This window comes from Mya arenaria, chromosome 6, assembly GCF_026914265.1.
Source record: "Mya arenaria isolate MELC-2E11 chromosome 6, ASM2691426v1".
NCBI lineage: Eukaryota > Metazoa > Mollusca > Bivalvia > Myida > Myidae > Mya > Mya arenaria.
Genome location: NC_069127.1, coordinates 79,029,165 through 79,054,534, shown reverse-complemented (window position 1 = coordinate 79,054,534; position 25,370 = coordinate 79,029,165). Strand labels below are relative to the sequence as shown.

The 25,370-nt window shown below is 34.0% G+C and overlaps 3 protein-coding genes across 4 annotated transcripts; all 3 read right to left on the bottom strand.

The window, feature by feature from the left end:
• Positions 1-5,202: 5,202 nt before the first annotated feature.
• On the bottom strand, positions 5,203-10,509 carry LOC128239103 (major facilitator superfamily domain-containing protein 9-like). Of its 2 annotated transcripts, none has more exons than XM_052955570.1 (6): positions 10,444-10,509; positions 9,383-9,470; positions 7,769-7,812; positions 7,338-7,467; positions 6,824-7,033; positions 5,203-6,022 (listed from the first exon to the last, which is right to left on the bottom strand). In XM_052955570.1, exons 1-6 carry the CDS (start codon positions 10,501-10,503, stop codon positions 5,310-5,312), a joined length of 1,245 nt encoding a protein of 414 aa, XP_052811530.1. In that variant the 5' UTR covers positions 10,504-10,509; the 3' UTR covers positions 5,203-5,309. The 2 variants fall into 2 exon arrangements, with proteins under 2 accessions (XP_052811530.1, XP_052811531.1); XM_052955571.1 differs by lacking the exon at positions 10,444-10,509 and adding an exon at positions 9,811-9,864.
• A 629-nt stretch (positions 10,510-11,138) lies between these two features.
• On the bottom strand, positions 11,139-15,509 carry LOC128236980 (uncharacterized). The gene is made up of 6 exons (XM_052952146.1): positions 15,205-15,509; positions 14,467-14,552; positions 14,056-14,124; positions 13,540-13,651; positions 13,180-13,298; positions 11,139-12,711 (listed from the first exon to the last, which is right to left on the bottom strand). Exons 4-6 carry the CDS (start codon positions 13,619-13,621, stop codon positions 12,283-12,285), a joined length of 630 nt encoding a protein of 209 aa, XP_052808106.1. The 5' UTR covers positions 13,622-13,651; positions 14,056-14,124; positions 14,467-14,552; positions 15,205-15,509; the 3' UTR covers positions 11,139-12,282.
• A 4,275-nt stretch (positions 15,510-19,784) lies between these two features.
• On the bottom strand, positions 19,785-23,973 carry LOC128238714 (alcohol dehydrogenase [acceptor]-like). The gene is made up of 2 exons (XM_052954887.1): positions 23,543-23,973; positions 19,785-22,834 (listed from the first exon to the last, which is right to left on the bottom strand). The coding sequence occupies exons 1-2, from the start codon at positions 23,965-23,967 to the stop codon at positions 21,439-21,441; spliced, it is 1,821 nt and encodes a 606-aa protein (XP_052810847.1). The 5' UTR covers positions 23,968-23,973; the 3' UTR covers positions 19,785-21,438.
• Positions 23,974-25,370: the final 1,397 nt, after the last annotated feature.

The window sequence follows — 25,370 nt, the reverse complement described above, 5'->3', positions numbered from 1 at the left end:
TTTTTGCTGTCAATTTGTTTTCCAAATATTAACTTGCAAACTACTAGATGGAATTTATTAAAACTTCATACAATGGTAAAGCACAATGAGAGGAAGTGCAGTGCACAAGAACCATAACTCTATTTCAGCTTATTACATAGTTACTGCCCTTTGTTACTTTTTTCTTGTCTGGAGCATAACTTGAAAACTATTGGATGGAATTTAATAAAACTTCATACAGTGATAGATCATAATAAGAGGGAGTGCAGTGTACAGGAACCTCAATTCTATTTCAGCTTATTACAGAGTGACTGCCCTTTGTTACTTTTTCTTGTCCGGAGCATAACTTGAAAACTATTGGATGGAATTTAATAAAACTTAATACAGTGCTAGATCATACTGAGAGGGAGTGCAGTGTACAGGAGCCACAATTTTATTTCAGCTTATTACAGAGTTACTGCCCTTTGTTACTTCCTTTTTTGTCTGGAGCATAACTTGAAAACTATTGGATGGAATTTAATAAAACTTCGTACAGTGATAGATTATAATGAGAGGGAGTGCAGCGTTCAGGAACCTCACTTCTATTTCAGCCAATTACAGAGTTAGTGCCCTTTGTTACTTTTTCTTGTCCTGAGCATAACTTGAAAACTATTGGTTGGAATTTAATAAAACTTAATACAGTGCTAGATCATACTGAGAGGGAGTGCATTGTACAGGAACCGCAATTCTGTTTCAGCTAATTACAGAGTTACTGCCCTTTGTTACTTTTTTCCTCTGGAGCATAACTTGAAAACTATTGGATGGAATTTAATAATTCTTCATAAGTGATAGATCATAATGAGAGATAGTGTAGTGTACAGGAGCCACAACTATGTTTCAGCCAATTACAGAGTTATTGCCCTTTGTTACTTTTTTCTTGTCCGGAGCATAACTTGAAAACTACCGGATGGAATGTAATAAAACTTTATACAATGGTACAGCACAATGAGAAGGAGCTACTGGATGGAATGTAATAAAACTTTATACAATGGTACAGCACAATGAGAAGGAGTTCAGTGTACATGAATCACTACACTATTTTAGCAAATTACCGAGTTATTGCCTTTTTCTGTGTTTTTTTTTGTTTGTCAAACCTTTGACCAGACAGTAACTTGAAAACTACCAGATGGAATAGCATATAACTTCATACAATGATAATCATAATGAGAGGTAGCATTCAGGGGTATTAATCACCTTCAGTGATACCTCTAGTTTTCAGATATTTTTGAATTCAAAACCATGTACTTTTCAGATATTTTTGAATAACTATACCTGCATGTTTTTCTTTCTAGGGTAATAAAGCAATGATACTAGAATGGAAACTATTGTTTAAAAATACATATAATTGATATTTGCAAGAATTATTAAGGACTATTTCAGTTAATCAAGACCCCCGGGGGAAAGGCAGTTATTAACCAGGTTTTCACATAAAACCTGGTTATTAGAATGACGAACGTTGTTCGGGCGGGCGGGCGTCAAACTCACCTATGAAACTGAATAACTTTAGTAAGGGTTGACATAATTATCTTGAACCAAACTTGGGTCTATAGAAAGAGTTTATGGGTACCTTTCATGGGATTGCGTTTGGGGTCCCTAGGGTCAAGGTCACTGTTACAAAAAATAGAAAAACGGTTGAAACTGAATAACTTTAGTTAGGGTTGACATATCTTGACCAAACTTGGTCTATAGGAAGAGTTTATGGAAACCTTTCATGGGATTGCGTTTCGAGTCCCTAGGGTCAAGGTCACTGTAACTATAAATAGAAAAACAGTTGAAACTGAATAACACATGACCCAACTTGGTATAAAGGAAGAGTTTATGGATACCATTCCGCCCCACCGGGGGTTATGTTTAAATGGAATAGCCCTTACCCAAATATTGACCAAAGGTGCACATTTTTCACAAACCTGATGAAAGTAAACTAGACAATGTATCATGAAAAATGTCTTTGGCCTTTATCTTCTGGTTTTGTCAAGAAGAATAAGTTTCTATATAAGTCAGCAATGAACACCAGGGCAGAGCCATGCCTTACCCAAAGGTAGGCCTAATAATTGATGCTACAGGCAAAAAACCTAGGCTCTGTCTTTCAATTTTGTATAGGTTCCATCACATCTGGACTACTTAAAAGATTTCGAAATGAGCCACATTGGATGGCTTAAATAAACCTTCAAGGCAACTGTTTGTCCACTTATATTTCCTCATCCAATAAAAGAATTAAAAAAACAAGAGGGCCATGATGGCCCTAAATCGCTCACCTGAGTAAAAGAGTTTAACCTTTGTTATCAATATACTAGTAGCTTGTTTCTCAAAGAATATTGAACAAGAGCTGTCACAGTATGTGACGAATACCCAAATGTGACATTGACCTATGAACAAGTACATAAAAAGTTTATCTTGCCTTTACGTTCAAATACATATGGCAAGTTATTTTAAATTGCCTCTGAACATAAAAAAATACCACCCATACTTGACAGCCTACACTCTTATGTCCTCATATTCAGCATTCCATTGTGAATAAACACTTAGTGTATCTTTCACCTTAAAGGTAGGGACATGGGTCTTTGCACATGACACGTTGTCTTGGCAAGTCATTTTAAAATCTGTCCATACATGAGAAAGTTACAGCCCGGACACGACAGCCTATACTCCATGTACTTATATGCAGCACTCCATTGTGAATAAACACTAAGTGTGATCTTCAACTTAGAGCTAAGGACACGGGTCTTGCACACGACATGTTGTTTTGGTATTTTGAACACATGTGGCAAGTCATTTTAAAATCTGTCCATACAAAAGAAAGTTATAGCCCGGACACGACATCTTATACTCTATGTACTTATATGCAGCATTCCATTGTGAATAAACACTAAGTGTGACCTTGACCTTAGAGGTAAGGACACAAGTCTTGCACACGACACATCGTCTTGGTATGTCGAACACATGTGGCAAGTTATATTAATATCTGTCCATACAAGAGAAAGTTAAAGCACGGATACAAGTTAATGAGCCAGACACACGGACGGACAGACGGACTGTGCGATTTTAATATGCCCACCTTCGGGGGCATAAAAACCTACTGGTCAAACATGTTGCCTGGATAATCACTGACAGGACTTATCACAGTTCCCTGCACACTGACAGGACTTGTCACAGTTTCCTGCACACTGACAGGACTTGGTGATTGACTGCACACTGACAGCACTTGGTACAGATACCTGCACACTGACAGGACTTTTTTCAGTTGCCTGCACACTGACAGGACTTTGTTCAAATGCCTGCACACTGTGAAAACTAAGTTAAATTGCTTGCACACTGAAAAACCTTTTAGTATAGATACACAAACAACAAAAAATGCACCATCCAATAAAATCAATAAACTGCCTTAAGCTCTAAAAATCAAATATCAGATCACATTCAACACCTTCAACTAATATTATCACCTTTACCCATCTAAGACAACATCACATTCCTTCTAATATTGATAATATTTTTTTTCTTTATATAGGTTATTAGTGAATAACACTATCCACACAGGAGATAAGATTGTAGCATCTGCATGAACAATAATCTACATGAAGTTCAATGGAAAAGTCTGATTATTAAATTTATTATTAAGTAAAAATGAAATTTCTTCTAAAGAATAAAGAGTATAATGATTATTTGAATCTATTAACCTAAAAAAAAGAACAATAATTACCTCAGAAGTGACTATGTTGAAGACTTAATAAAATTTAAAATATATTCCCTTGTTACTAATAATAGAAAGTAGTGGAATCTCCAACAAAAAGGGAGACCATATAGCAAGACTTGCTGCCCTTGCTTCAAGAGTAAACTTAACATAACTATCAGATTTTAACAAAATGTATTTATAATGAACTTGTAGCCAACAGGTTGAGGCCAATTTTCTCCAGGGGCATAATTTGAATAAACATGGTAGATAACCAATTGACAATGTTACACACCAAATATTTAAGCACTAGGCTTCATAGTATTTGCCAAAAAAAGTTTTGTAATTTTTCCTTTAGGTTGCCATGGAAACCAGAGTTCTGCATGGAATTCATTTCTTTGAACAATTTTGAAAAAGCACCAACAAAGGATCATTCCAATGAAGTTTCATTAAAATTGTCCAAGGGGTTTAGGAGAAGATGATGATTATAACCAATTGTTGACATTTTCCTTTAGGTTGCCATGGCAACCAGATTTCTGCATGGAATTCATTTATTTGAACAATTTTGAAAAAAGCACCAACCAAGGATCATTCCTATGAAGTTTCACTAAAATTGTCCAAGGCGTTAAGAAGAAGATGATGATTATAACCAATTGTTGACATTTTCCTGTAGGTTGTCATGGCAACCAAAGTTCTGCACGGAATTCATTTCTTTGAACAATTTTGAAAAGGCACCAACCAAGGATCATTCCTATGAAGTTTCATTAAAATTGTCCATGAGGTTAAGGAGAACATGATGATTATAACCAATTGTTTACATTTTCCTTTAGGTTGCCATGGCAACCAGTTATGCATGGAATTCATTTCTTTGAACAATTTTGAAAAAGCACCAACCAAGGATCATTCCTATGAAATTTCATTAAAATTGTCCTAGCGGTTTAGGAGAAGATGATGATTATAACCAATTGTTGACACTTTTCTTTAGGTTGCCATGGCAACCAGAGTTCTGCATGGAATTCGTTTCTTTGAACAATTTTGAAAAAAGCACCAACCAAGGATCATTCCTATGAAGTTTCATTAAAATTGTCCAAGCGGTTTAGGAGAAGATGATTATAACCAATTGCTGACGCCGAATGACGGACGCCAGACATAGACCGATCACAATAGCTCACCTTGAGCACTTTCTGCTCAGGTGAGCTAAAAGCAACGCAAGGCCAACTGCTTGAAGGATTTCAAGTTTGAAATTTTTGTTATTCCTAACTCAAATATCTCCACATTTTTATATACATCTTGCTGTATCTAAATTGGATAACATTGACCTTTTTCTAACCCAACACCAAGATTTGATACCAGGAAAACAAGTCCAAACTGCAAAATGTAGGCACATATTACCACTGGCCAAGGTGGGTGTATAAAACCATTTGTCTTCAACTAACTTTAATGCACTTTAACGAAAGGGCATTATAAATAGATTTATACATGAATTGCACACAATGTATATCACATGTAAATTATAATAAAAATAATTTATTTCTGGAAAGTTTAACAAAGTTAAAATAATTTGTCATATCATTAACAATATCCAACGGATACTCAAACATAACAAACATGAAGCATAAATTTGTTACTCATATTTCTTTCTTTCTCTTGGGTCTTGTGGTCTCCAACACATGATAATCACAGCAACCAATGAGAATCCAGCACCCATAATGCTTGGGCCTGATGATGTCACTTCCTGTGAAATCCCAGCAACCAATGGGGCGAGCATTCTGGCCACCGACATACAGCTTTGCTGAAAGCCCATCAAAATTCCGATGTCTTTTTTATTTCCTCTTTCTAACATTAATTTTGTGGCAGCAACTCTTGTGATTGTTGTTGCAAAACATAATGGTACAAGAAACAATGTGTACAACCACAAACTTGGTGACACTGAAAGACTAATCATGGTAAAAACTTGCATGATTGCCAAATGCAACACTAGTTTTGCATTGCTTGTATAATAACTTGATATGTACCCTGTGAATAATCCAACAAAAGCAGACACTATCCCATTAAATGATATGATGTAACCATTTGTTATCGGTGAAGTTTCAAATTTCTGCACAAGTACCAGGGAAAAGTTACTTCTGTAAATAATAACGGAGGCACCAAGTAGAAATTTGATAAAGTACAAATCCCAAAGGTCTTTCCAGTTCATGTCTTTAGCTGCTTGCCAAAATGTTTTTGAGTTAAAGTTGATTTCATCCGACTGAAGAGCTTTCAGTGAAGTTGAGGATGCCAGACTTTTCTTCATTTCATGGTGAGCCTTTTCAGTTGGAACTATCAGCCATACGAGAACTGGAAAATACAAGTTACTATCAGGGGTATCTATTATAATTAAGTTGATTGATTGTGTTTATAAATAAGAACATGGCAAAGTTATTCAGTTTCAACTGTTTTTCTCTTTTTGTAACAGTGACCTTGACCCTAGGGCCCTATTCATAATCCCATGAAAGGTCTCCATAAACTCTTCCTATGTACCAAGCTTGGTCAAGATATGTGAACCCTGACTAATGTTATTCAGTTTCAACCATTTTTCTATTTTTAGTAACAGTGACCTTGACCCTAATGACCCCAAATGCAATCACATAAAAGGTCTCCATAACCTCTTCCTTTATACCAAGTTTGGTCAAGATATGTGAACCCTGACTAAAGTTATTCAGTTTCATTTTTTTTTTTTTTAGTAACAGTGACCTTGACCTTGACCCTAGGGACCCCAAACGCAATCCCATGAAAAGTATCCATAAACTCTTCCTATAGACCAAGTTTGGTCAAGATATGTCAACCCTTACTGAAATTACTGTTTCATAGGTGAGTTTGACGCCGCACAGCCACCCGAACAACGACGTTCGTCATTCTAATAACCATGTGAAAACCTGGTTAAAAATCAGCAACCAATCGAAAAAAAACTATTAAGTTGTCCACAGGTAATCTTAAGGCTAGTTTTTACATTAAATTATTTGATTGGTTTATATCAATTATTGGATGAATAATGACCAATAAATAAACATGTTTGCTAACTTTAATCAAACCAAAAAATAACCAGCTTTGTTCAATGGCTGCATAAGTAATTGTATTTGTATAGAATTATAAACAAACCAAAGTTAATGAAGAATATGAGCCCTGCCAGCAGGGCCACAAGATAAAATCCTCCTTTCCTCTCTGCAACATGGCCCCCCACAACCGGCCCGACAATAAACCCCACACTGGACACGGCATTGAAGTTGCCTATCACTGCTGCCTGCTCAGAGTCGGTGATAATGTCAGCCAGGTAGGCTTTACTGATGTTTTGGCTGTGTTTGAAAATACCTGAAAGATGAACTAGGTGACAACACTGTGCTGATCACAAAAACAGTAAGTAAGATAAAAATATAGATGTAAAAAGAGCAAGGCCATCATCGTAAATGACGCATGCTCTCTGAAGAAGTATTAAGAAGAATTGAAGCTGGTTGGCTTGAAATGATAAAATATTGCGCCAAGTTGTTCACAGTCCCTCCAAAGTTGAAGGGCAGACAAAGCGTCAATTTTCTATGTTTTTTGTATGCACCACATAGTTACATCAGATATACATATGTATAATGACTAATGCATCCGACAACAAGATGAATCTCACCAAGAGGGAGCCTGGCAATGAACATGAGAGAGACAGAGGTTGCCATGGCAAATATGGAGTATCCTCCAGCAGACATGAACAGGCACACAAGCAAGGCAAACCTGCGCCCTGCCACATCACTCCACTGTCCCTGTAAGGAAAACATAAAATTATTTAATCTTTATCTTATGCAACACTGGAAAAAATACATGTAGATTGGCCACTATTGTAAAGTCCAGTCAAGCATGACATTCTTTGAGAAAATATTGTTTTTTTTACAACTTTTTAATCTACATGTACTATCATATTCATTAAATTTGTTTTTTTAGAACATAATTAGCAACTAGATTATTACCATGTTAATTTAAGACAACATAAGAGGCCACATCATGGCAAGATTTCTTTGACTTGACTTACTATGAATTTGAAACATAAAGAGACATTATACTAACAACAAGAGGGCTTGTAAACAGCTGCAATGCACCGTACACAGATCCTGAAAAGCAAAAAAGATATATGTTTGTAAACACACTCACATTACAACAGTGTTTAAAAAGTTCTATACATAATTCTATATAATAATATAATGTATGATTAGAAACAATTTAAATTGACTACAAATTAGAAATTCCACGACTTATATGGAAAATGCTCTTTTAAAAAAACCCTCCTAAAATGGTAAAATTTAAAGCTGTTGTAAAATATTCAGTACAACATGTACATGATTATTCATGTAACACTTTAAAGATCCAAAATGACACATTTCTTCGAAAACTCAGGAAATATGAACTAGAATGGTGAATTTAAACTAGAATTCTGCAAATTGTATTTGTCACCAGCATAGAACACCCTGATTGGGAATGGAAAATAAATAAACAACACTAATTAATGTAACTGGTGTGTAACAATTGAAGTTAGTTCAAACATAGAAGGAAACCTGTGTGATCACTGATGAGGCTGTTCATTGAAAGCAATCTAAATATTATATGCCTATAAACATTCCCATCACATTTGGTTAGGAATGGTTAAAAATGCTTAAATTAAGAAGTGAACAAAGTGCATTCTGAGTTCTGACCATTTATAGGTCATAGATTTCTGGCTGTTTATCAAAAATGGTCATAATATTATACCTTTTACCATTGTCATTCCATTTGGGTAAGAATTGCTTGAGAAAAGGAGAGAACTAAGTATGGTCATTTTTTACAATAAAACCACCATAACTCCAAAGTGAACAGCGCAATTTATTGATCAAATTTGGTAAAGACTGGATAAAAATGATCAAATAAGAGAGTTGACAAAGTGAAACTGGTCAAAATTTGAAAAAAAATCAAGGACCGTAACTCAATAGTGCAATTCTACTATTGCTAAAACTTGATTTAGAAATTATGCCCAGAAACACTTTAACCAAGCTTGATTTATTTGGATAAGAAATGCTTGAGTAAAATAGGGGCAAAGTAAATATGTTAAAAAAAATGAAAATTAAATTTTAGAGAAATAACTAAAATGTGATAAGAATGATCCAGCTGTGGATTGAACTTGTTTGAGAAATTATGCCCCTGAACATTGTAAAAAAGTTTGGTAAAGATTAGATAAGTAATGCTTGAGCTAAAGAGCAGACAACGTGAATTTGGTCAAATCTTGACAAATAAATCCCGTTACTCCTGATTTAATTCATAATCTGGCTGTTAATTCAATTCATTTGAGTTTTTACGCCCTTAAATTTTTAACAATAACCAAGTTTGGGAAAGTTTGGAGAAAAAACGCTAGAGTGTAGTAAGAGGGCTGACGAAGAGAGAATGGTAAAAGTTTAACAAACGAAGGGTCATATTTCTGGAGTGAATAGTGTGATCAGGTTGCTGACAAACACAGTCAAGCTACTGTGCCAATTAACATTGTGAACAAATGTTAGAGAGCAGACATGAAAGCACACAATGGCCTGACAACATGATTTCTACACAACTTGCGGCAAGCAACATAAAAGAATGTTGAATCTACAATAATATAAAACACACAAGTATCCTATTTTTTAAATAAAATTAAAATATTGTTTCTGCTTTCTATCATACCAAGTATTCCAGAAACAGTTGGTGAAGCGCCTAGATCTCGTGCATGGCTCGTGATCAGTGGTAAAATCATGCTCACCCCAAACAGATCCTGGAGGTAAGAACAAAAAGTATGTAAATCTTTGAATATGTGTGAACACTACCACCATGTGTACCTCTAAAAATGTTATATAAAAGCCAAAATAAAACTAGGTGTTGCGAGGTGAAACATTATATTAGTAAGTTACTGACTTGTAATTAAAGGCCTTATTTCACTTTTTGTTTGTGTTGAAAAAATGTGAAAAAAAAAGAAAGATTGCTGCTCGATTGCATACTACATGTTAGTGTTTGAGATCTTAGTTAAAACCCCAAGTTGCCCTAGACCTTTATTCAAACCTTTTAAGTCGATCAAAGCCCATATTTTGTATTTAGGATAAATGGAGTAATGTTACCTAATAAATAGGTGGCCATCAACAATTTTGTGAAGTATGAAGTCAAATATGGAGTAAATAGTGAAAATCTCAGCTTGCCCCAAACTTAAACTGGACACATGTGACCTAAAACTTTAACCTAAGTCAATCAGGAGCCATATCATTTGTATTTTGGATGATTTGGAGTTATGTAACCCAACTGTGTAATTGTCCAGTGATTGTGTGATTGTTCAGAACATATGTGAAAAGTATGAAGTGAATTGAATGAAGGGTATTGGGATTTATTAATATAATTGCCAACTTGTACCAGACGCCGACGCTGGGGCGAGTAGTATATAAAGCACTCCTTATTCTTTGAATAGTAAAATAAAATTTAATACAATTATAATTATTTAGCATCAGTTACAATTCCCCGATCATCATTCATAAGCCTGGGGATATTTTTGTTAAAAAAGATAAATAAAGATAAAATGGGGAGGAGCATGGCCAAGCAGGTGTGACCTGGGAGGTCACCAGGTATGACCAGGTACATGTAGGGTAGTGAGATACACGGTTATATAAAAAAATCACAATGAAGCCATTAACCAATTAATTAATCACACTTACTGTGTAAATTAAAAGTATATTTTAAATAAAATATTTTTTTAAACGTACCAAAAACCCAGATATGTAAATAACGATGATTGCATTTTTCCTAATCATGGGCGCGGCCATGTTGGATTTAACGGTTACATTACACTATATCTACAATGGGTTCTTATTCAAGCCGTCGGCTATGAAATATGTAAAAGGTTGTCGGGTGGCGTGATTCACCTTTTACATATTTCATGAGATGAAAAAAGAAACCAATTAAAATCCCTGAACATATCTTGCGTCGGCCTGTCCATCCATGAAAGTGTCCAAGGGTTGGTTTGTAGCGACGATCGATCTCTGGCAGCTGGTTCCACAGACAAATATTTAGCTATGATATGGATTTTATCTGCATAAATGGAACATGATTCGTATTTTGCGACCACGTCTGGTGAGTCAAGCTGGGTGGAGTAACATCACCACCAGTTAGTTGTCTAACCTTCTTTTTTGAAGAGGGTCCCAAGTGTGTACTAAATGTACTGCAGGGTACGTTTGGCAAAATGAACGTGTTTTCGGGGGGGGGGGATATGTTTATAGATAGCCAGATTGACCTATTTCCAATGTTTAAGAGAACATTTTTAGAGCGTTGTAATTCCCAGTGTATGAAACGGAGCTTTCATAAATGTGACCAAGTCTGCGAAAATGGGTCCTAATGAGGAAAAATGACATTTTCAGGTTTTTAAATTTTCTGAATGTGCTATGTTTCAGAAATAAAGTCCTGAAGTTTAAAGCTGATATCTTTAAAATTGACGGATTGAGGACAAATTTCGCAATACCACTATTTGTTATAAAATGGCGAAAAAAATGAAGGAAATGGAAACATAAGTAAATACAACGTCCTTGATTTTAAGAGTCTGTATTCCATTAAAATTGAATACAGCATTTTTTATTTCTGTGGAAACATTATCATAACATCATTTATGGAAAATATAACACTACATGTACATTTCATAGAAACGGTTGCCATGACTACAATTTTTTCACGAGAAATTTATCCAAATAAACGCAAAAGCAGCTCAAATAGACAAAATCACATTTGAATTTGATAGATTATGTTTGCAGGAAATATTTTAGTACAGCATTAAAATTTCAGCCAGCTATGTAGTAAAATAGAATGTTAACAGCAATTTTACATAGACCCTGTAAAGAAAATCTGCCACTTTTCTAAAACAAGGTTAATTGTTCAAAAGTAGTGCAGCTTATCCTTGTATTAATCAAAACAAAAAACATATTATTTTAAAACAAGCAATTATTTAAAAGATGTAACTTGTCTGGTGAAATCAATTATTTTTAAAATCAATAAGAATGTTATACTTGGTTGCCATAGCAACTGACTTATACCTAGAATAATTCTTTTTTTTTGCTCATTTCATTCTTTTGGAGTTGTAAGATGACACAGAATGAAATGTATTTACAAGGAAAGCATTGACACATGCCTTATTTGACAAAATTGACAACAAACATATGCATGCAAGGATTATTGAAACTATATTAATGTATAACTATTAACATATAGACTTATAAATGTACACTTTCACGTTATACTGCAGTCGTGTATGGAAGCTATGAATGCCATCATACTTTACTTATAGATGGCCGACTGTTCAATGATATTCCCATAATTGAAATACATGTTTATACATAAGTATTTAATGATCAATCAAGTGTGTTACTTTTGGTTGCCAAGGAAACCATACATTCCTAAGATCATGAATATTTTATAAATGTAACACAAAGAAATATATTCTTTGAATGTAAATGAAAACATAAAACTTCCACTTACACATGCCAATATATTTATAGCAAGAAACAAACTATAACTTTTGCTGAAACACACACAGAAAGTGTTCTCAATAAAGTTGCCTACTTCAACTTTTGTTTTTTGGCCTTTGAATAGCCTTCTTTTGCAACTAATGGCAATGGGTATGTTGTGTTTTTTGCATTATCTGATCTGCAAAAGTCTCTTTTTACATTATGCAAGTACCATTGCCTTTCTGCACTTATTCCCTCACCAAAGATCTGCTCTGGCAGAACACCAATATCCACTTGGCAGTTTTTCAGTATGTTAATTTTCTCCCCAGGGGCATCAACAAACTTCCTTACTCTTAAAACCCCAGGCTCGTTAGAAGACACCTCAAATGAATGGTATTTCGAAATGTTCTTCAATGGTTTGAAAATGCCTTTGAAGAAGGTGCTCCAGTCATAGAACGACACTTGTTTGCTGTTGCCATCAACAATATGTGGAATGTTGTGGCCATTACGGGATGACATGGCTTCTGTGGAAGCCACCTCCTGTATTGAAGAAAAGCATTACATGATGAATGAATTTCAGACAGAAACGATCCAATATGACATATTATATTGTCACCTTAGTGCAAGAACTCAATATCTGCTTCAATTTCTATATGCAGTTATCGTCTTATTTCACTATTGTGATTATACTGAGCAGTACCCTTGCACTATGTAATGCCTACATGAAGTATATAACATCAGTGAATTTATTAATTACCTATTATATCTAAATATACATGATAATAAATGAACTTATTTTATATAATAATCAATTTAATATAACATTAGTCATATATGATTATTTTCAATCTTAACTATAAAAAATCCCATTTTCTTCATGCCACTTCTTATTAGTTTATAACTGTATTAAAAAGAAGGAAATTAATCAATCTTGAAACATGTGTAAGTAATTTATGTCTATAATTGTTTTAAATTATTTGTGTGGTAAAAATCTAACTCCCTGAATACCTCAACTGTCTCTGCATCCATGCATCTCATTCTGTTTTTCCAAACTCCAAAATGCCAGTCGCATGAAAATTTGGTGTGGCCGGCTAGCATCAGTGAGTATTGGATTGTCTTATGCCCTCCTGGAATAGAATAGTTAATTGTTAATAAGATCTCTTTATTTCAAATTAAACTCTGAAATATATATGTTGTTTATTTTATAAGTACAACAAATCAAAAGCTTTTAAAGCTACACATCTGTTTCACTCATCTAAAGAGTTACTGAAAACCTTGTGAGATATTTAAAAAGCAATAACATAATTTAGTTTACATCATGAAACATTTTTTTTTCATTTTTTTCCACTAAAACACAACAACTCTCACCTGTCAATGTTCTCCACACAGCATAACCAAGAACGGCATTATTTTTGTTGTCCTTGGCAATTGTCAAAGTGGAACTGAGCATGTGCCTCACCCAGGCAAAACACCTGTTTCTCTGAAAAATATTTATCCTTCTTATCACTATTCTTAGTCATCACCATCATCAGCAACAGAAGCAAAAATTTAACAGCACCAGTATTTAACATTAATACAACAAAACATTTAAAACATTTCTCATAACTAACATATACCAAATAAATGTTCAGATACACATCCAATTCCAGATTGTGAGATGTGCATGATGGCTATTGACCAATGGAAATGTTACATTCTTAATCAGTTTGTTTTAATGAAGTAAAACATTTATTGCTAAGAAGTGCCCCTTCAATTCTCAATTATTAACATTTGACATCAGGACATCTTATAATGACACAGAACAGATTGCAATTTAAAACTGTAAAAAAGTGAATTCAGATTTATATATGAGTAGTGAGTCTCAGTCAAAATGAATAAGCTTACCAGATCCTTCACAGCAAACTCCAAATACCTCACATCTCCTCCGGCAGTTTTGAAATACAGGGGTCCAACCTGTAGTAGATAAAAGCTTGCATTAAATTTGACAACAGTATCTGGTAATTAGAACCAGCATTTTATTCTAAATATTGAAAGATTCAATTTCTAAATCATGTAAAAAGAATTCTAACATAAACACTTTACATTCAATGAATACACTACCAGGTATGTAACCATTTAAGTAGAAGCATACATTTACTGCAGTAAACCTTAGGCACTCACAAGTATGATACACATGCAAATTACTGCACAATAAATCCTTTAAAAAAATAATCTCTTGCAATAAGTTGATAAATTCAGTAAAAAAAAACAACATTTGATTATTTGCTTGTACTTGATAGAAAAAAATCAACTAACCTGTTGGCTATGGTGTGGAATATGAACCTGCTGTGCAAAGTCCCAGCTGTAGTGGACGGTTGCATCTAAGGAACATGACTCTGAACCTAAAATATAAATAGAATTTAACATATATTTTAATTTTTAGACTAGAAAATATTGAAGCATGACATAAGACAGCTAAAACTATAGCGCATAGAAATTTATTAACCAAAGCACACCTTCAACTTCATGTTTTCACTACATGTAACTTTAGAGTAATCACACTGCATTCTATATTGCTCCCTCTGATGTCTAGCACTTTCAACATGACTTTCATATTCATCAAGAAGTGTCATTTTATCATCTTCAGAAAGGGCACCACTTTGTGAAATATTAAAAGAAAAGGTTTGGCATCTAAAACACAAGTCTGTTTTTGGTTTAGCTAAGACTATATGTGGGCATATCTATCTCACTTGCACCAGAACTCTCTGGACACAAAACATGAAAATAAAGTCTATCAACTTCTAATAACTCTTCGCGAAATAAATGGTCTTGGCTTAATTCGTAGGGGGTGGTGCTTGCTTCACTCAACTGGGACATTTTCATAAAAAGTTCAAGTGTTTTTCAAATTTTCCGCCATAATATCTGTTGCTATTAGTAAACCGTATTTTGTTACGGAAAAATACTTCCGGGTTAAACTGTCAAAAGGTTATTTAAAATAAACATCAAATGACAATTTAAATAAAGGATGACAACATAGATAACTGCATACATTACCTTCCAAATAATTGTTTCCGTGTAATTAATCCGAAAAGCATTCTAATGCCGTGTGGATAAACCGGCAAAACCGTCATATCTTCAGTACGGATTTCGACATGTTTCCATCAAAATGGCGGAGAGCGACACCTTCAGATCAAGGGCGATTAATCATGATTTAAGGTCAGGCAGCATGAATATTATCGACAATAATCAACTGATAGCAGAGTGATGTGCCTTTATATTGTTTATACACTTCGATTATGTAAATACTTTGCAAAATAATGCCAAATTAGTTAATTGACAAAACGATAATTGCTCAGAAAACGTGTTGTGTTTTTTAATCTCGCTTTATCTCGGTAACGTGATTACCTCAACAGGACTCATTTTCGCTGACGACGTCACAAATGATCACGTTAACGTCTTGTTAACACATTTAAACTGTACAAGGGCATCGGACAAACTATATTTGTTAAATATAGTGTTTGATTTTAATCGTTTATTCCCTTTTTAAAGTGTACTTCACTGTCTTATTCTGTCATTTCTGTAAGTTGATAAGAGTGAGGTTGTGCACACAAAGTAGTTTACCCCCCAGTAAATTTACATTTTACTGACCGTTCAAAGGCGGTACCTTACAACCCTTGATAAACACCCCTAGTTTGTCTTATATGTAGTATACATGTATATGTAGTGTATTGTTTGTGGAGTTTTGTGCTGCTGTTCCATGTTTCTGGTTTGCGATTGTTTGTTTTTGTGTTCTATGTCTTTAGCATTGACTCTGTGTCATTAAATGGAGTTTATGTTTAAACTTTCGACTACTGTACTAGTTTCTGTAGTTTTTCATATACATATTGAAACAACTGCATTTTGACGGTTTCATTTGTATGAATGAAAACGTTCTAATGCTAGTTAATAAATTGACCAGCTACTTGTATTCACATATAAAAAATATGGACAATGTTCATCAATATTAAAAAAAATACTATCATTAGACAAGACAACTATTTTTTTCCTGCGTTACTTTTATTTAACCCGTATGACATTACATACAAATAATAAACATACGTAGAAGTGTGTTGGATAACCATACATATAAACATTAATAGTTGGATAACCATACATATAACGATTAATAATTAATACCCCTAAGTACAAAATACTTCTAAATTACACTATAGATTTAAAAGACCAACACATTTGAAGACGTTTAGAAGTTTTCATTATGTATGAATTCTTAAATTTCATGAAATTTCATCATTATTAAAATATTTAAAAAATAATAATTTGTAAATGAATAAATAATTCTCAGGAAAATTTGATAACAACAGTTATTTACTTTTAATTCTGGCAAAAAGATGGTTATCAATTATAGATAACTAAGTAACACATTTTCACTATAACAAACAAAAAACAATTGTGAAAATATAAAAAAAAATGGAAGAAAAAAGGATCAACCAAATAAAAACATTTGAAAAAAGTGATGAAACAAAAAGAAATAATAGTCATAAAAAAATAACAAAAAAATAACACTGTATGGAAGTTTGTTTTTAGTATTTTTCGGGTTTAAAGTAAATGTAGTTCAAATGAAGAGTCTTACAAATATCCAATTATTTATATCTTTATCTGAAAAGTTTGTGGTGGCATAAATTTTCCATGCCAGACTTAAGCTATTTTAAAAAGTATTGTTGTTGGAGTAATCTTTTTTCTTTTACAAAGGAAAATCAGTTTCTTATACTCTAAAAACAGAATATCTAATTTGAAACTTCTTATGATTATTTCCAGATCCTAATATAACACATCTACTATCTATGTCAATATTTGAATCAACAGTATTTAATGTTTGTATTATATACTGAAGTAAAGGTTGTACCTTAGTACAATCCCAAAACAGATGGTTTAAACTATCTTCACAGCATTTGCAAAAAGAACAAAGGTTACTATCAGATAGATTCATTTTAAACAATAGTGAATTAGTAGGCAATATTCTATGAATGATTCTTGTCTGCAACCATTGAATATAAGTGTCTTTAATACACTTAAACACATAACTATGAATATTCTTCCAGTTAAAATCTGTGTTCTCATATAACATTATCCATTTTTGTTGACTGGTTGGTTTATCATTATTGTAACATAGTGTTTTGTAAACAAACTTATTAACATTTTGTTTGGTCAATATTGGATGCATGTAACAATTCATACAAGGGTTATTTGCCTCAGTAAAGTTAACGTCATTCAAATGAAGATTTTCTTTTTGTACATATGAAACAATAGCAGACCTAAGTCCAATATAATGCAATAAGTTTATTTTTTGACCAATTTTCAATTCTAGTGTATTCACATAGTACATATTTCCACTACCATCAAACAAGTCTTTTTCATAGCGTAACCCTCTACTTTATAAAGTTTTCATAAAAACATGATTTCCAGTTTTGACAAATAAATGATTGAAAAATAATGACAAGACAACTTACCAGAGCTTAATGTTGACACAGATTGATCGTTCTGTAGGTGCCATCGTTTCAGAATAATTTTTGTCAGAATTTTCCACTGCACTGAAAAGGGCTGAATAATTAAAAATAATCTGATCCGTTTCTAGAATCTCGATTTGAAAACCTCTATTAGTTGGCTCTGTGACAAACAGGTTCCTTCTAATGTCAATTTTAATGCTTGTAATATAACCAAACAGGGATTCCAAACTCTCAGAGACTGCATTTTGATGCAAAATTGCCATCCAGGCCACTCAGCATTTAATTTAGTGTCTTGGAATGTTCACTCAGTACATGCGATTCCCTGCAAATCCATCACACATTTGAATGAAAAGCAACGCGTTGGGTTAGTTGAAATATTACATACCGAAGAAACATAACGAGCTTAATGTTTTTTTGTGGGCGATATTTTGAACTTGATTTGATAACTATTGAAATGCGCATTGTTGACCCTAAACAGATAGGACACCCTGGTGACGGACGCTATTGGACAAAAATTAAATGGATTCTGGAAACAATGCGCACAAAGCATTTCGGGGCAAAGTAGGTAAAACATAAAACGATGAATGTTGCCCCATTGACGCAAAAAAGTCATGTTAATACCCTTTCTCGCTTAAAAAAGTGCACTTTTTGCATATTTGAATCAGGTATACCATTTTACATTTGGATATAATAATTTTGTTCTTAAATAAATAAAACGATTTTTGCATAGCGTCATGTTAATGTAAATACCCAAGTGTTTGCGCTAAAATTAAAAAATAAAGATCAATTTGCTTGTTAATTAATAAGAAATATATTTGAGGAAAAAAATCATCCGAAATAAGACTGATGACTTTTTAAGATCAATTTAAGGTTTAAACTTTAAAGATATTGTTGTGGAATTCAAGGTTAATTGCGTTAGTTCTTGCAGCTTTTTAATATTAAGCTTTTTGATCAACCATCAACAATTAATGAATTTATCGGTAAAGATCAAACTAAAGATTTAAATTTCATGACATTATGCAATGTTTTGGAGAAGATATGTGATACTTTCCTTTCTTGGACAAGTATGGAGTGACAAGTTCTTACATTAATTAATCGATTTCTTCCAAATAACATCTTAGATTGTATGCGAATATTGGTCCCAATTGTATGAAGTATGCTTTTTCACTTAGCTTAATGACTAACTTAAACTTAATTTAACGAAATATTTTTATTCAGATTATTATAACAATTATTTACTTTAAACGCCTTTAACTTTTTTTAACATGGGAATATTACAAAAAATACAAATAAAATAAAATAGTGAGGTAAGCTTGATTCTGTAATTCAATGACCCCAAAATGACTCGAGTAATCGGGGCCTAGTAATGCAAGTGACTTTGCCTTCGTTAATATGTGTGCTTATTTGATTTAAAATACTTCCATAACAGTCGTGTTTGATACAAAATATAAAAACAGAGATTACCATTTTCATGTGAGCAACCTTTCTAGACATGTCAATTGAACTTCAACACTTCTTATGATTGCTTCTATAAGGATGAGTTCTTAGTGAGTATTCTTTGCATAAAAATGTGTCCCCTAATTGAAGATGGCTAACATTGACATGTCTATTTGTTAAGCATTGCAGATGAAATATATGTTTCTTTGCATATATAGCCTTTGTATAACGCTTTTATGTGCACGAACAAAAACGAACATACATCATGAACCAAAAGGTGTTTACCACCTAAAAGCTCCATAACACAGTTCTAAATAATCGTTTATAAGTGAGCGAAGCTGGCAGTGTAGTGCTGATTTGTGCTGCTATAAACACTTAACAAGAGCAACGCACTTTAAAATACGAGGGGGTGTATACTGACAATGATGATGACGGTGACAGGTGACAGTGACGATGATGATGATGATGATGATCTGTATCTTTATTCACTGAATCTCTCTAGAATGTGTACATTTTGAGTGCTACTGCAGTTTTTAAAGCGTTTAGTTCAAGACAGTCCAACGAATATCTAAGTGATTTTCCATAAAGCAATATTTTAAGGTACATGTGTTGTATAATGTTTTTTTTTCAATACTGGTGAGTTTTTACAAACATAATAAAAATCTACAGTTAAATATTTGTACTCATCTTTTTTATAATTCACCATCTATAATTCACCGTCTTTCATTGCAAGCTTATGTTTATATATATTATCTGGAGCAGAGATCTATCCGGTGTACAAAATACAACATATTAACCCATTCGTATCTAATATCACATTAATATGAAATCGAATACACACAGATGAATAATTGAAAATAAATAGTGAAGTTAATGGTATGGTCATTATTTGGAAAAAGAAATACAAGTATTGTAGGCTTCTTTAACACATAACATGTATCTTGGTGTCGTATAAAACAAAAAAATAAAATAGAAGAGTAAGGACCCCCCCTCCAAAAGACACACCACGTCTTAGTATTTGAACGCCGCAATTGCCCAAATTGACGTTGCAATTTGTTGACGTCCAGGGCAAAACCGCATTATATGTGACGCTTTCACCTTGATATGTGGCATTCTTGTTTACACATGTGAGTGTATTATCATTACATTTGACAAAATTGTCATTCCCTACGCTGGGGTCAACATTACATGTGTTGGTTTTACCATGCTGTATGACACTTTTCTTCGTACATGTGAAGACATTTATTATGTTACGGTCTTATCATTATAGTACATTATATGTGACAGAATCACCATTTCATGTGTTGAAGTAAACATTACGGGTACTAGAGTCACCCTGATTTGTGATACCACCTATGCATGTGACGGTTTCATAATGTACGTGCCAGAAATGTCATTTTGTGTGGTGGGAACAACAGTACGTGTGATAGTTTTACCCTGATGTATGATACTTTTATTTATGCATGTGGTGAAACTAACATATGTTTTATCATTATATGTGACAGAAAGGTCTTTAGTGTGGTGCCACCCACACCGTTGCGTAATATATATTGTTTTTCGACATACTATAAAATAACACAACATTGATAACATAAAATGGGCATTTGGAAGTCCATATAACGCTTTTAAAACACGCGCACGTTGGTTTCTTTATCATATCACACTATTGCAAATAAAAACCCAATTAAATCTAAAACAGCAGTCACGGAATAATTTGATATTAGGTTTGATAACTACAAAGGAAACTGCAGGAATATAAAACTGTTCATTATGTCGAATGTTTTACACAACGGAGAATACATAATCCGAGCTTATAATATCTAAATAAGTGAAAACATGTTTGATTGTTTTCAATATATTTGAACATCTAAAACCAACCAGCACATTTTGTTGCTTGCAAAATGCCACTTTTTATTTGAACCTTGAAATTTATGGTCAATTCCTTTGATTATAAAGTCGACCTTTTCTGCAATCATGTAAGTCGGAGCATTTATGTTTCTGGGAGTAAAATTGGGTAAAACAGAGGCATCCATTTTTATATGAAAAACTACAGAAACAAGCTCAGTAGCCAACAGTTTGAACATAAACCCCGTTTAATTGCACAGGGGTAAACGCAAAAGACATAGAAAACAAAAACAATAAATCACAAGCAAGAAACATGGAACAAAATTGCAAAATTCCACATACAACACAGTGCATGAATACTATATAAAAAACTAAGTATGTTTATGTTTAGGTATGTTTAACATTGAAGGCTCCTGATGCCGTTCATACGCACCTTGGGACTGATGATAGAGTTGGAATCATTTCGTGAACCACCAAGTGATTTATCTCTGACGCTTAGCATTCATTTGCCAACGTTATCATGTTTATTCAACTTCCTGCGTAACTCAGCAACACTATAAATTCCTCTAATCATATCCGCAGCCTTTTCTGCAATCATGATTGTCGGAGCATTTGTGTTACCAGAAGTAACATGGGGCATGACAGAGGCATCCACCACTCGGAGGTTCCTGATGCCTTTCACACGCAACTGGGGATCGACCACTGAAGTTTTATCGTTTAGTGAACCCATTCTGCAGGTTGAGGTCGGATGATACAGAGTCGCAGCAAAGTGTTGAATAAAGCACTTGAGCTGTTCGTCTGACAGAAATTCATTGTGACTACAATGAGGCACGTTTAATCGGCTGAAATCCGCTCCTATTTCGGCAAATGGTTTTGTTTTGAGCAGTTCTATACCCTTTCTTATGGCTTCTATCATTTTCCGAACATCTTCCTCGAGATCAAAATAATTAGGATCAATATTTGGATAATCGAAAGGGTAATTACTTTTCAACGATACACTTCCTTTACTTTTTGGGTGAAGTAATATTGTCGCCATAAGAAGTCCGTCAGTCCATGTTTCAGGAAATAACCCTTCGGATTCATATCCTAAAACCCTCGCGTTCTCAGATATTGGTAATGCTGCCATAAGATGAAACTGTAGATCAGGATACCTGGTTTCACATGTTGATGATTTTATAAAAGCTGTCCCAGGTAACAATGGTGCTGATAGGGGTCCTTCACCGAATACCATATATTGAGCAATTGATGAAATAGACTCCGCTTTAGGTCCAGTAAATCCTTCAGAGGAATTTATTGTCGTCGGAATAAAAGAGTAAATGTGATCTTCCATGTTTAGTCCAACAGGTAAATCCAAAATAACCGGTATATTAAATTTTTCTAAATGCTGCTTCGGGCCAACGCCAGACAACATCAGAATGTGCGGAGAACCAATGACGCCTGCACAAAGAATTACCTCTTTATTTGCAGAAACAACATGCTTTCTATTGTTTTTAATGAATGCAACGCCCTTTGCTAACTTCTTTTCGATTATGACCGTTGTAACATGCGCGTTGACGACTACATGTAGATTCGTTCGGCCCATTGCTGGTCGTAAGAATGCAACCACCGTGCTTACACGTGTACCATGTTTTACATTAATTTGACTTTCTGCAAAACCGATCTGTTCTTTACCATTGTAATCGATCTCTTTGAATCCTAGCTGTTTTCCTGCGTTAACAAAACGTTTCCCTAATGGAGAGTCTGACTTTTTCGTTACCGCGAGTGGTCCTCCGGAATTATGGTATCTTGAATTCTTGAGATCATCCACACGCATGTCTTCAGATTTCAGGAAGTATGGAAGAATATCTTCATACCCCCAGCCGTCGCATCCTAGCTCTTTCCATTCATCAAAATCATGCCTACAACGAAAATATAACTGACAATCTAGGCCATATACAATATATAGGTGAACTAGTTAAATATTGTTTAACCTCAATTTTCAAAAAAATTAGTTGTCAACCAATAGTATTTGCAGCATTAATTAAATTAGATACTTTTATGCTTCAAACAATGCCTTATTGATGTTCTGTTTTAAGTTGTAAGACTGATTATTTTACCCTCAGTTAAACGTCTCATATATGTACACTTTATATACAACAAAACAAAGTATGCGGTATGAATATCCAATTCTTTTTACTACAAAATTATTTCTTTAAGCGACGTTTTAAACATTGTTTTATATAGACATACCGACTTTCCATTCATCAAAATCATGCCTATGATGGATATAATTGATAATGTTGGACATTTATTAGTGTATTATTGAACTAGTTACAGTTAGTCCGCGAAATTCCAAAACTTTAATTGTCGACGAATAATTCTGTTTTCGCTGTAGTTTGATTTTCTATTTTTAGATGTTAGATTGACTATTTTCCTAAGGTTAATCGTATCATTTATGTATATTTAATTTACAACATTTCATAGTACACGATATGTATGTTACAGTGTCCGATTACAGGTACTTGACGAACCGTGTAATTTATTTGGGATTTACACTTTGTCTGTTTAAGTCACTACTATTGCATTCTTTAAAGCAATGTTTCAAACATTGTTTTATATAGACATACCGACTCCCTCTGACATATTGCAATGCGTTCAGATTATTGGATCCTCCAATGCCTTTCCCTCGTGGCCAGAAGTGTCGGTTCTCACCACCTAATTGGGAGAATCCGGAGTTTTTCTGTGGTGTTGTATGATAAGCCCAGTCCCACGCTGTGTTAAAGACTGCCGGCGATGCAACCGGAATAGATATGTTGATGTTTCCGGTTTCCTCCCCACCCGCCTCAAGTAGCAGGACCCTAATTTCCGGGTCTTCCGACAGTCGGGATGCAAGCACGCATCCGGCGGAACCACCGCCAACAATTATATAATCATATGTTGAGTTTACATTATCCACTGTAAGTTTTGTTTGTTTCATAGACGTATATCTGTATGCTATAAACGCAATAACAGCAAGAAATAAGGAAATTCGCGTTGCACCTGTAAGCTCCATTGTATGTACTGTTTATGTGTACGCGATAACGGGTACACCTTAACATTAGTTCAAATACAATTACTCAAGTGTGAATGTTGTTCAAGCGTGGCTCATCGAATAAATCTTTAAAATGAACATGTGAGTGCCGGTTAGGTGGTTGAGAGGACGGGTTATTTAACGCTCATGAATGTCCCTCTCTAAAGGTACAAGGTACAGGCTCAAATCCAGTCGACTTTGTTCTTTCCTTTTCAATCAAGTATTTATAAAACAGGAAATGTTGGTAGTAATGAACCTCTTCTTAATGGCTTAAATTAATGTGCATGCTTCGTTTTTGAAATGATGTTTTACACAAATCGAAAAAAAGTCATTTAAAAGTGATAGAATATTGCGATGTTATACTAATTTCATTGACTGGTATTCAATGTTAAGTTTATGACCAATACACCTTTTTGACATCTTAATCAATTCAACTTTGCCCTGTATAACTACATAAACTCTGCAATTGAGTATGTATGTTTCTATTGATAGATTACATATGATAATCCCACTGGCTATAAACGGATAAGTCCCTCGTTATCAACACTTTTTAAGCGTACTGTATTATTTCCCGACGATATATTAAGTCTCATTTACGTAATTACTTTATTCAGGAGTGTTGGGATAAGAGTGAGGTTGTGCACACAAACTGGTTTAAACATTTACATTTTACTGACAGTTCCAAGGCGGTACCTAACAATTTTTGATTAACATACCTATTTTTTATACATATTATGTATGCACTGTGCTGTTTGTGGAGTTTTGTGCTGTTCTTCTATGTTTATTGTTTGTGATTTTATGTTATATGTCTTTGGCGTTTACCCAGTGTCACTAAACCGGGTTTATGTTTAAACGTTTTGCTACTGAGCTTGTTTCTGTAGCTTTTTGCAAACATATTCATACAGGCAATACCAGCTCATTAAATTATTATTTCATTAAATAAATAAAATTGCAGTAAACATTAGTATCCTTCGAAGTGTGTTGTAGTGTTAATAGTTGTCGAGTTTCAATAAGATAAGAGTGATGTTGTGCACACAAACCGTTTAAAACCCCCAGTAAATTTACATTTCACTGACCGTTTCAAGGCGGTACCTTACACTCCTTGATAAACATACCTAGTTTATATTTATGTAATATGTTTGTGGAGTTTTTGTGCCCTTATTCCATGTTTCTTGTTTGTGATTTTTCGTTTTTGTGTTCTATGTCTTTCGCGTTTACCCTGTGCCATATGTTTGTGGAGTTTTGTGCTGTTCCATGTTTCTTGTTTATGATTTTTTGTTTATGTGTTTTATGTCTTTCCCATTAACCCTGTGTCATTAAACGGGGTTTATGTTTAAACTTTCGGCTACTTAGCTTGTTTTTGTAGTTTTTCACATTAATATTAA

Bases quoted from the DNA above. Each gene is read 5' to 3' on its own strand.
- LOC128236980 (XM_052952146.1), bottom strand. From the start codon at position 13,621: ATGCTCAGTTCCACTTTGACAATTGCCAAGGACAACAAAAATAATGCC. The intron at 13,299-13,539 runs GTGAGAGTTGTT...ATTCTATTCCAG, and splicing joins TGTGTGGAGAACATTGACAG to GAGGGCATAAGACAATCCAA. The intron at 12,712-13,179 runs GTATTCAGGGAG...TCTTCAATACAG, and splicing joins TGGATGCAGAGACAGTTGAG to GAGGTGGCTTCCACAGAAGC.
- LOC128238714 (XM_052954887.1), bottom strand. From the start codon at position 23,967: ATGGAGCTTACAGGTGCAACGCGAATTTCCTTATTTCTTGCTGTTATT. The intron at 22,835-23,542 runs GTATGTCTATAT...TTTTCGTTGTAG, and splicing joins CAATATGTCAGAGGGAGTCG to GCATGATTTTGATGAATGGA.
- LOC128239103 (XM_052955570.1), bottom strand. From the start codon at position 10,503: ATGGCCGCGCCCATGATTAGGAAAAATGCAATCATCGTTATTTACATA. The intron at 9,471-10,443 runs GTACGTTTAAAA...TCTTACCTCCAG, and splicing joins TTTACATATCTGGGTTTTTG to GATCTGTTTGGGGTGAGCAT. The intron at 7,813-9,382 runs GTATGATAGAAA...TTTGCTTTTCAG, and splicing joins AACTGTTTCTGGAATACTTG to GATCTGTGTACGGTGCATTG.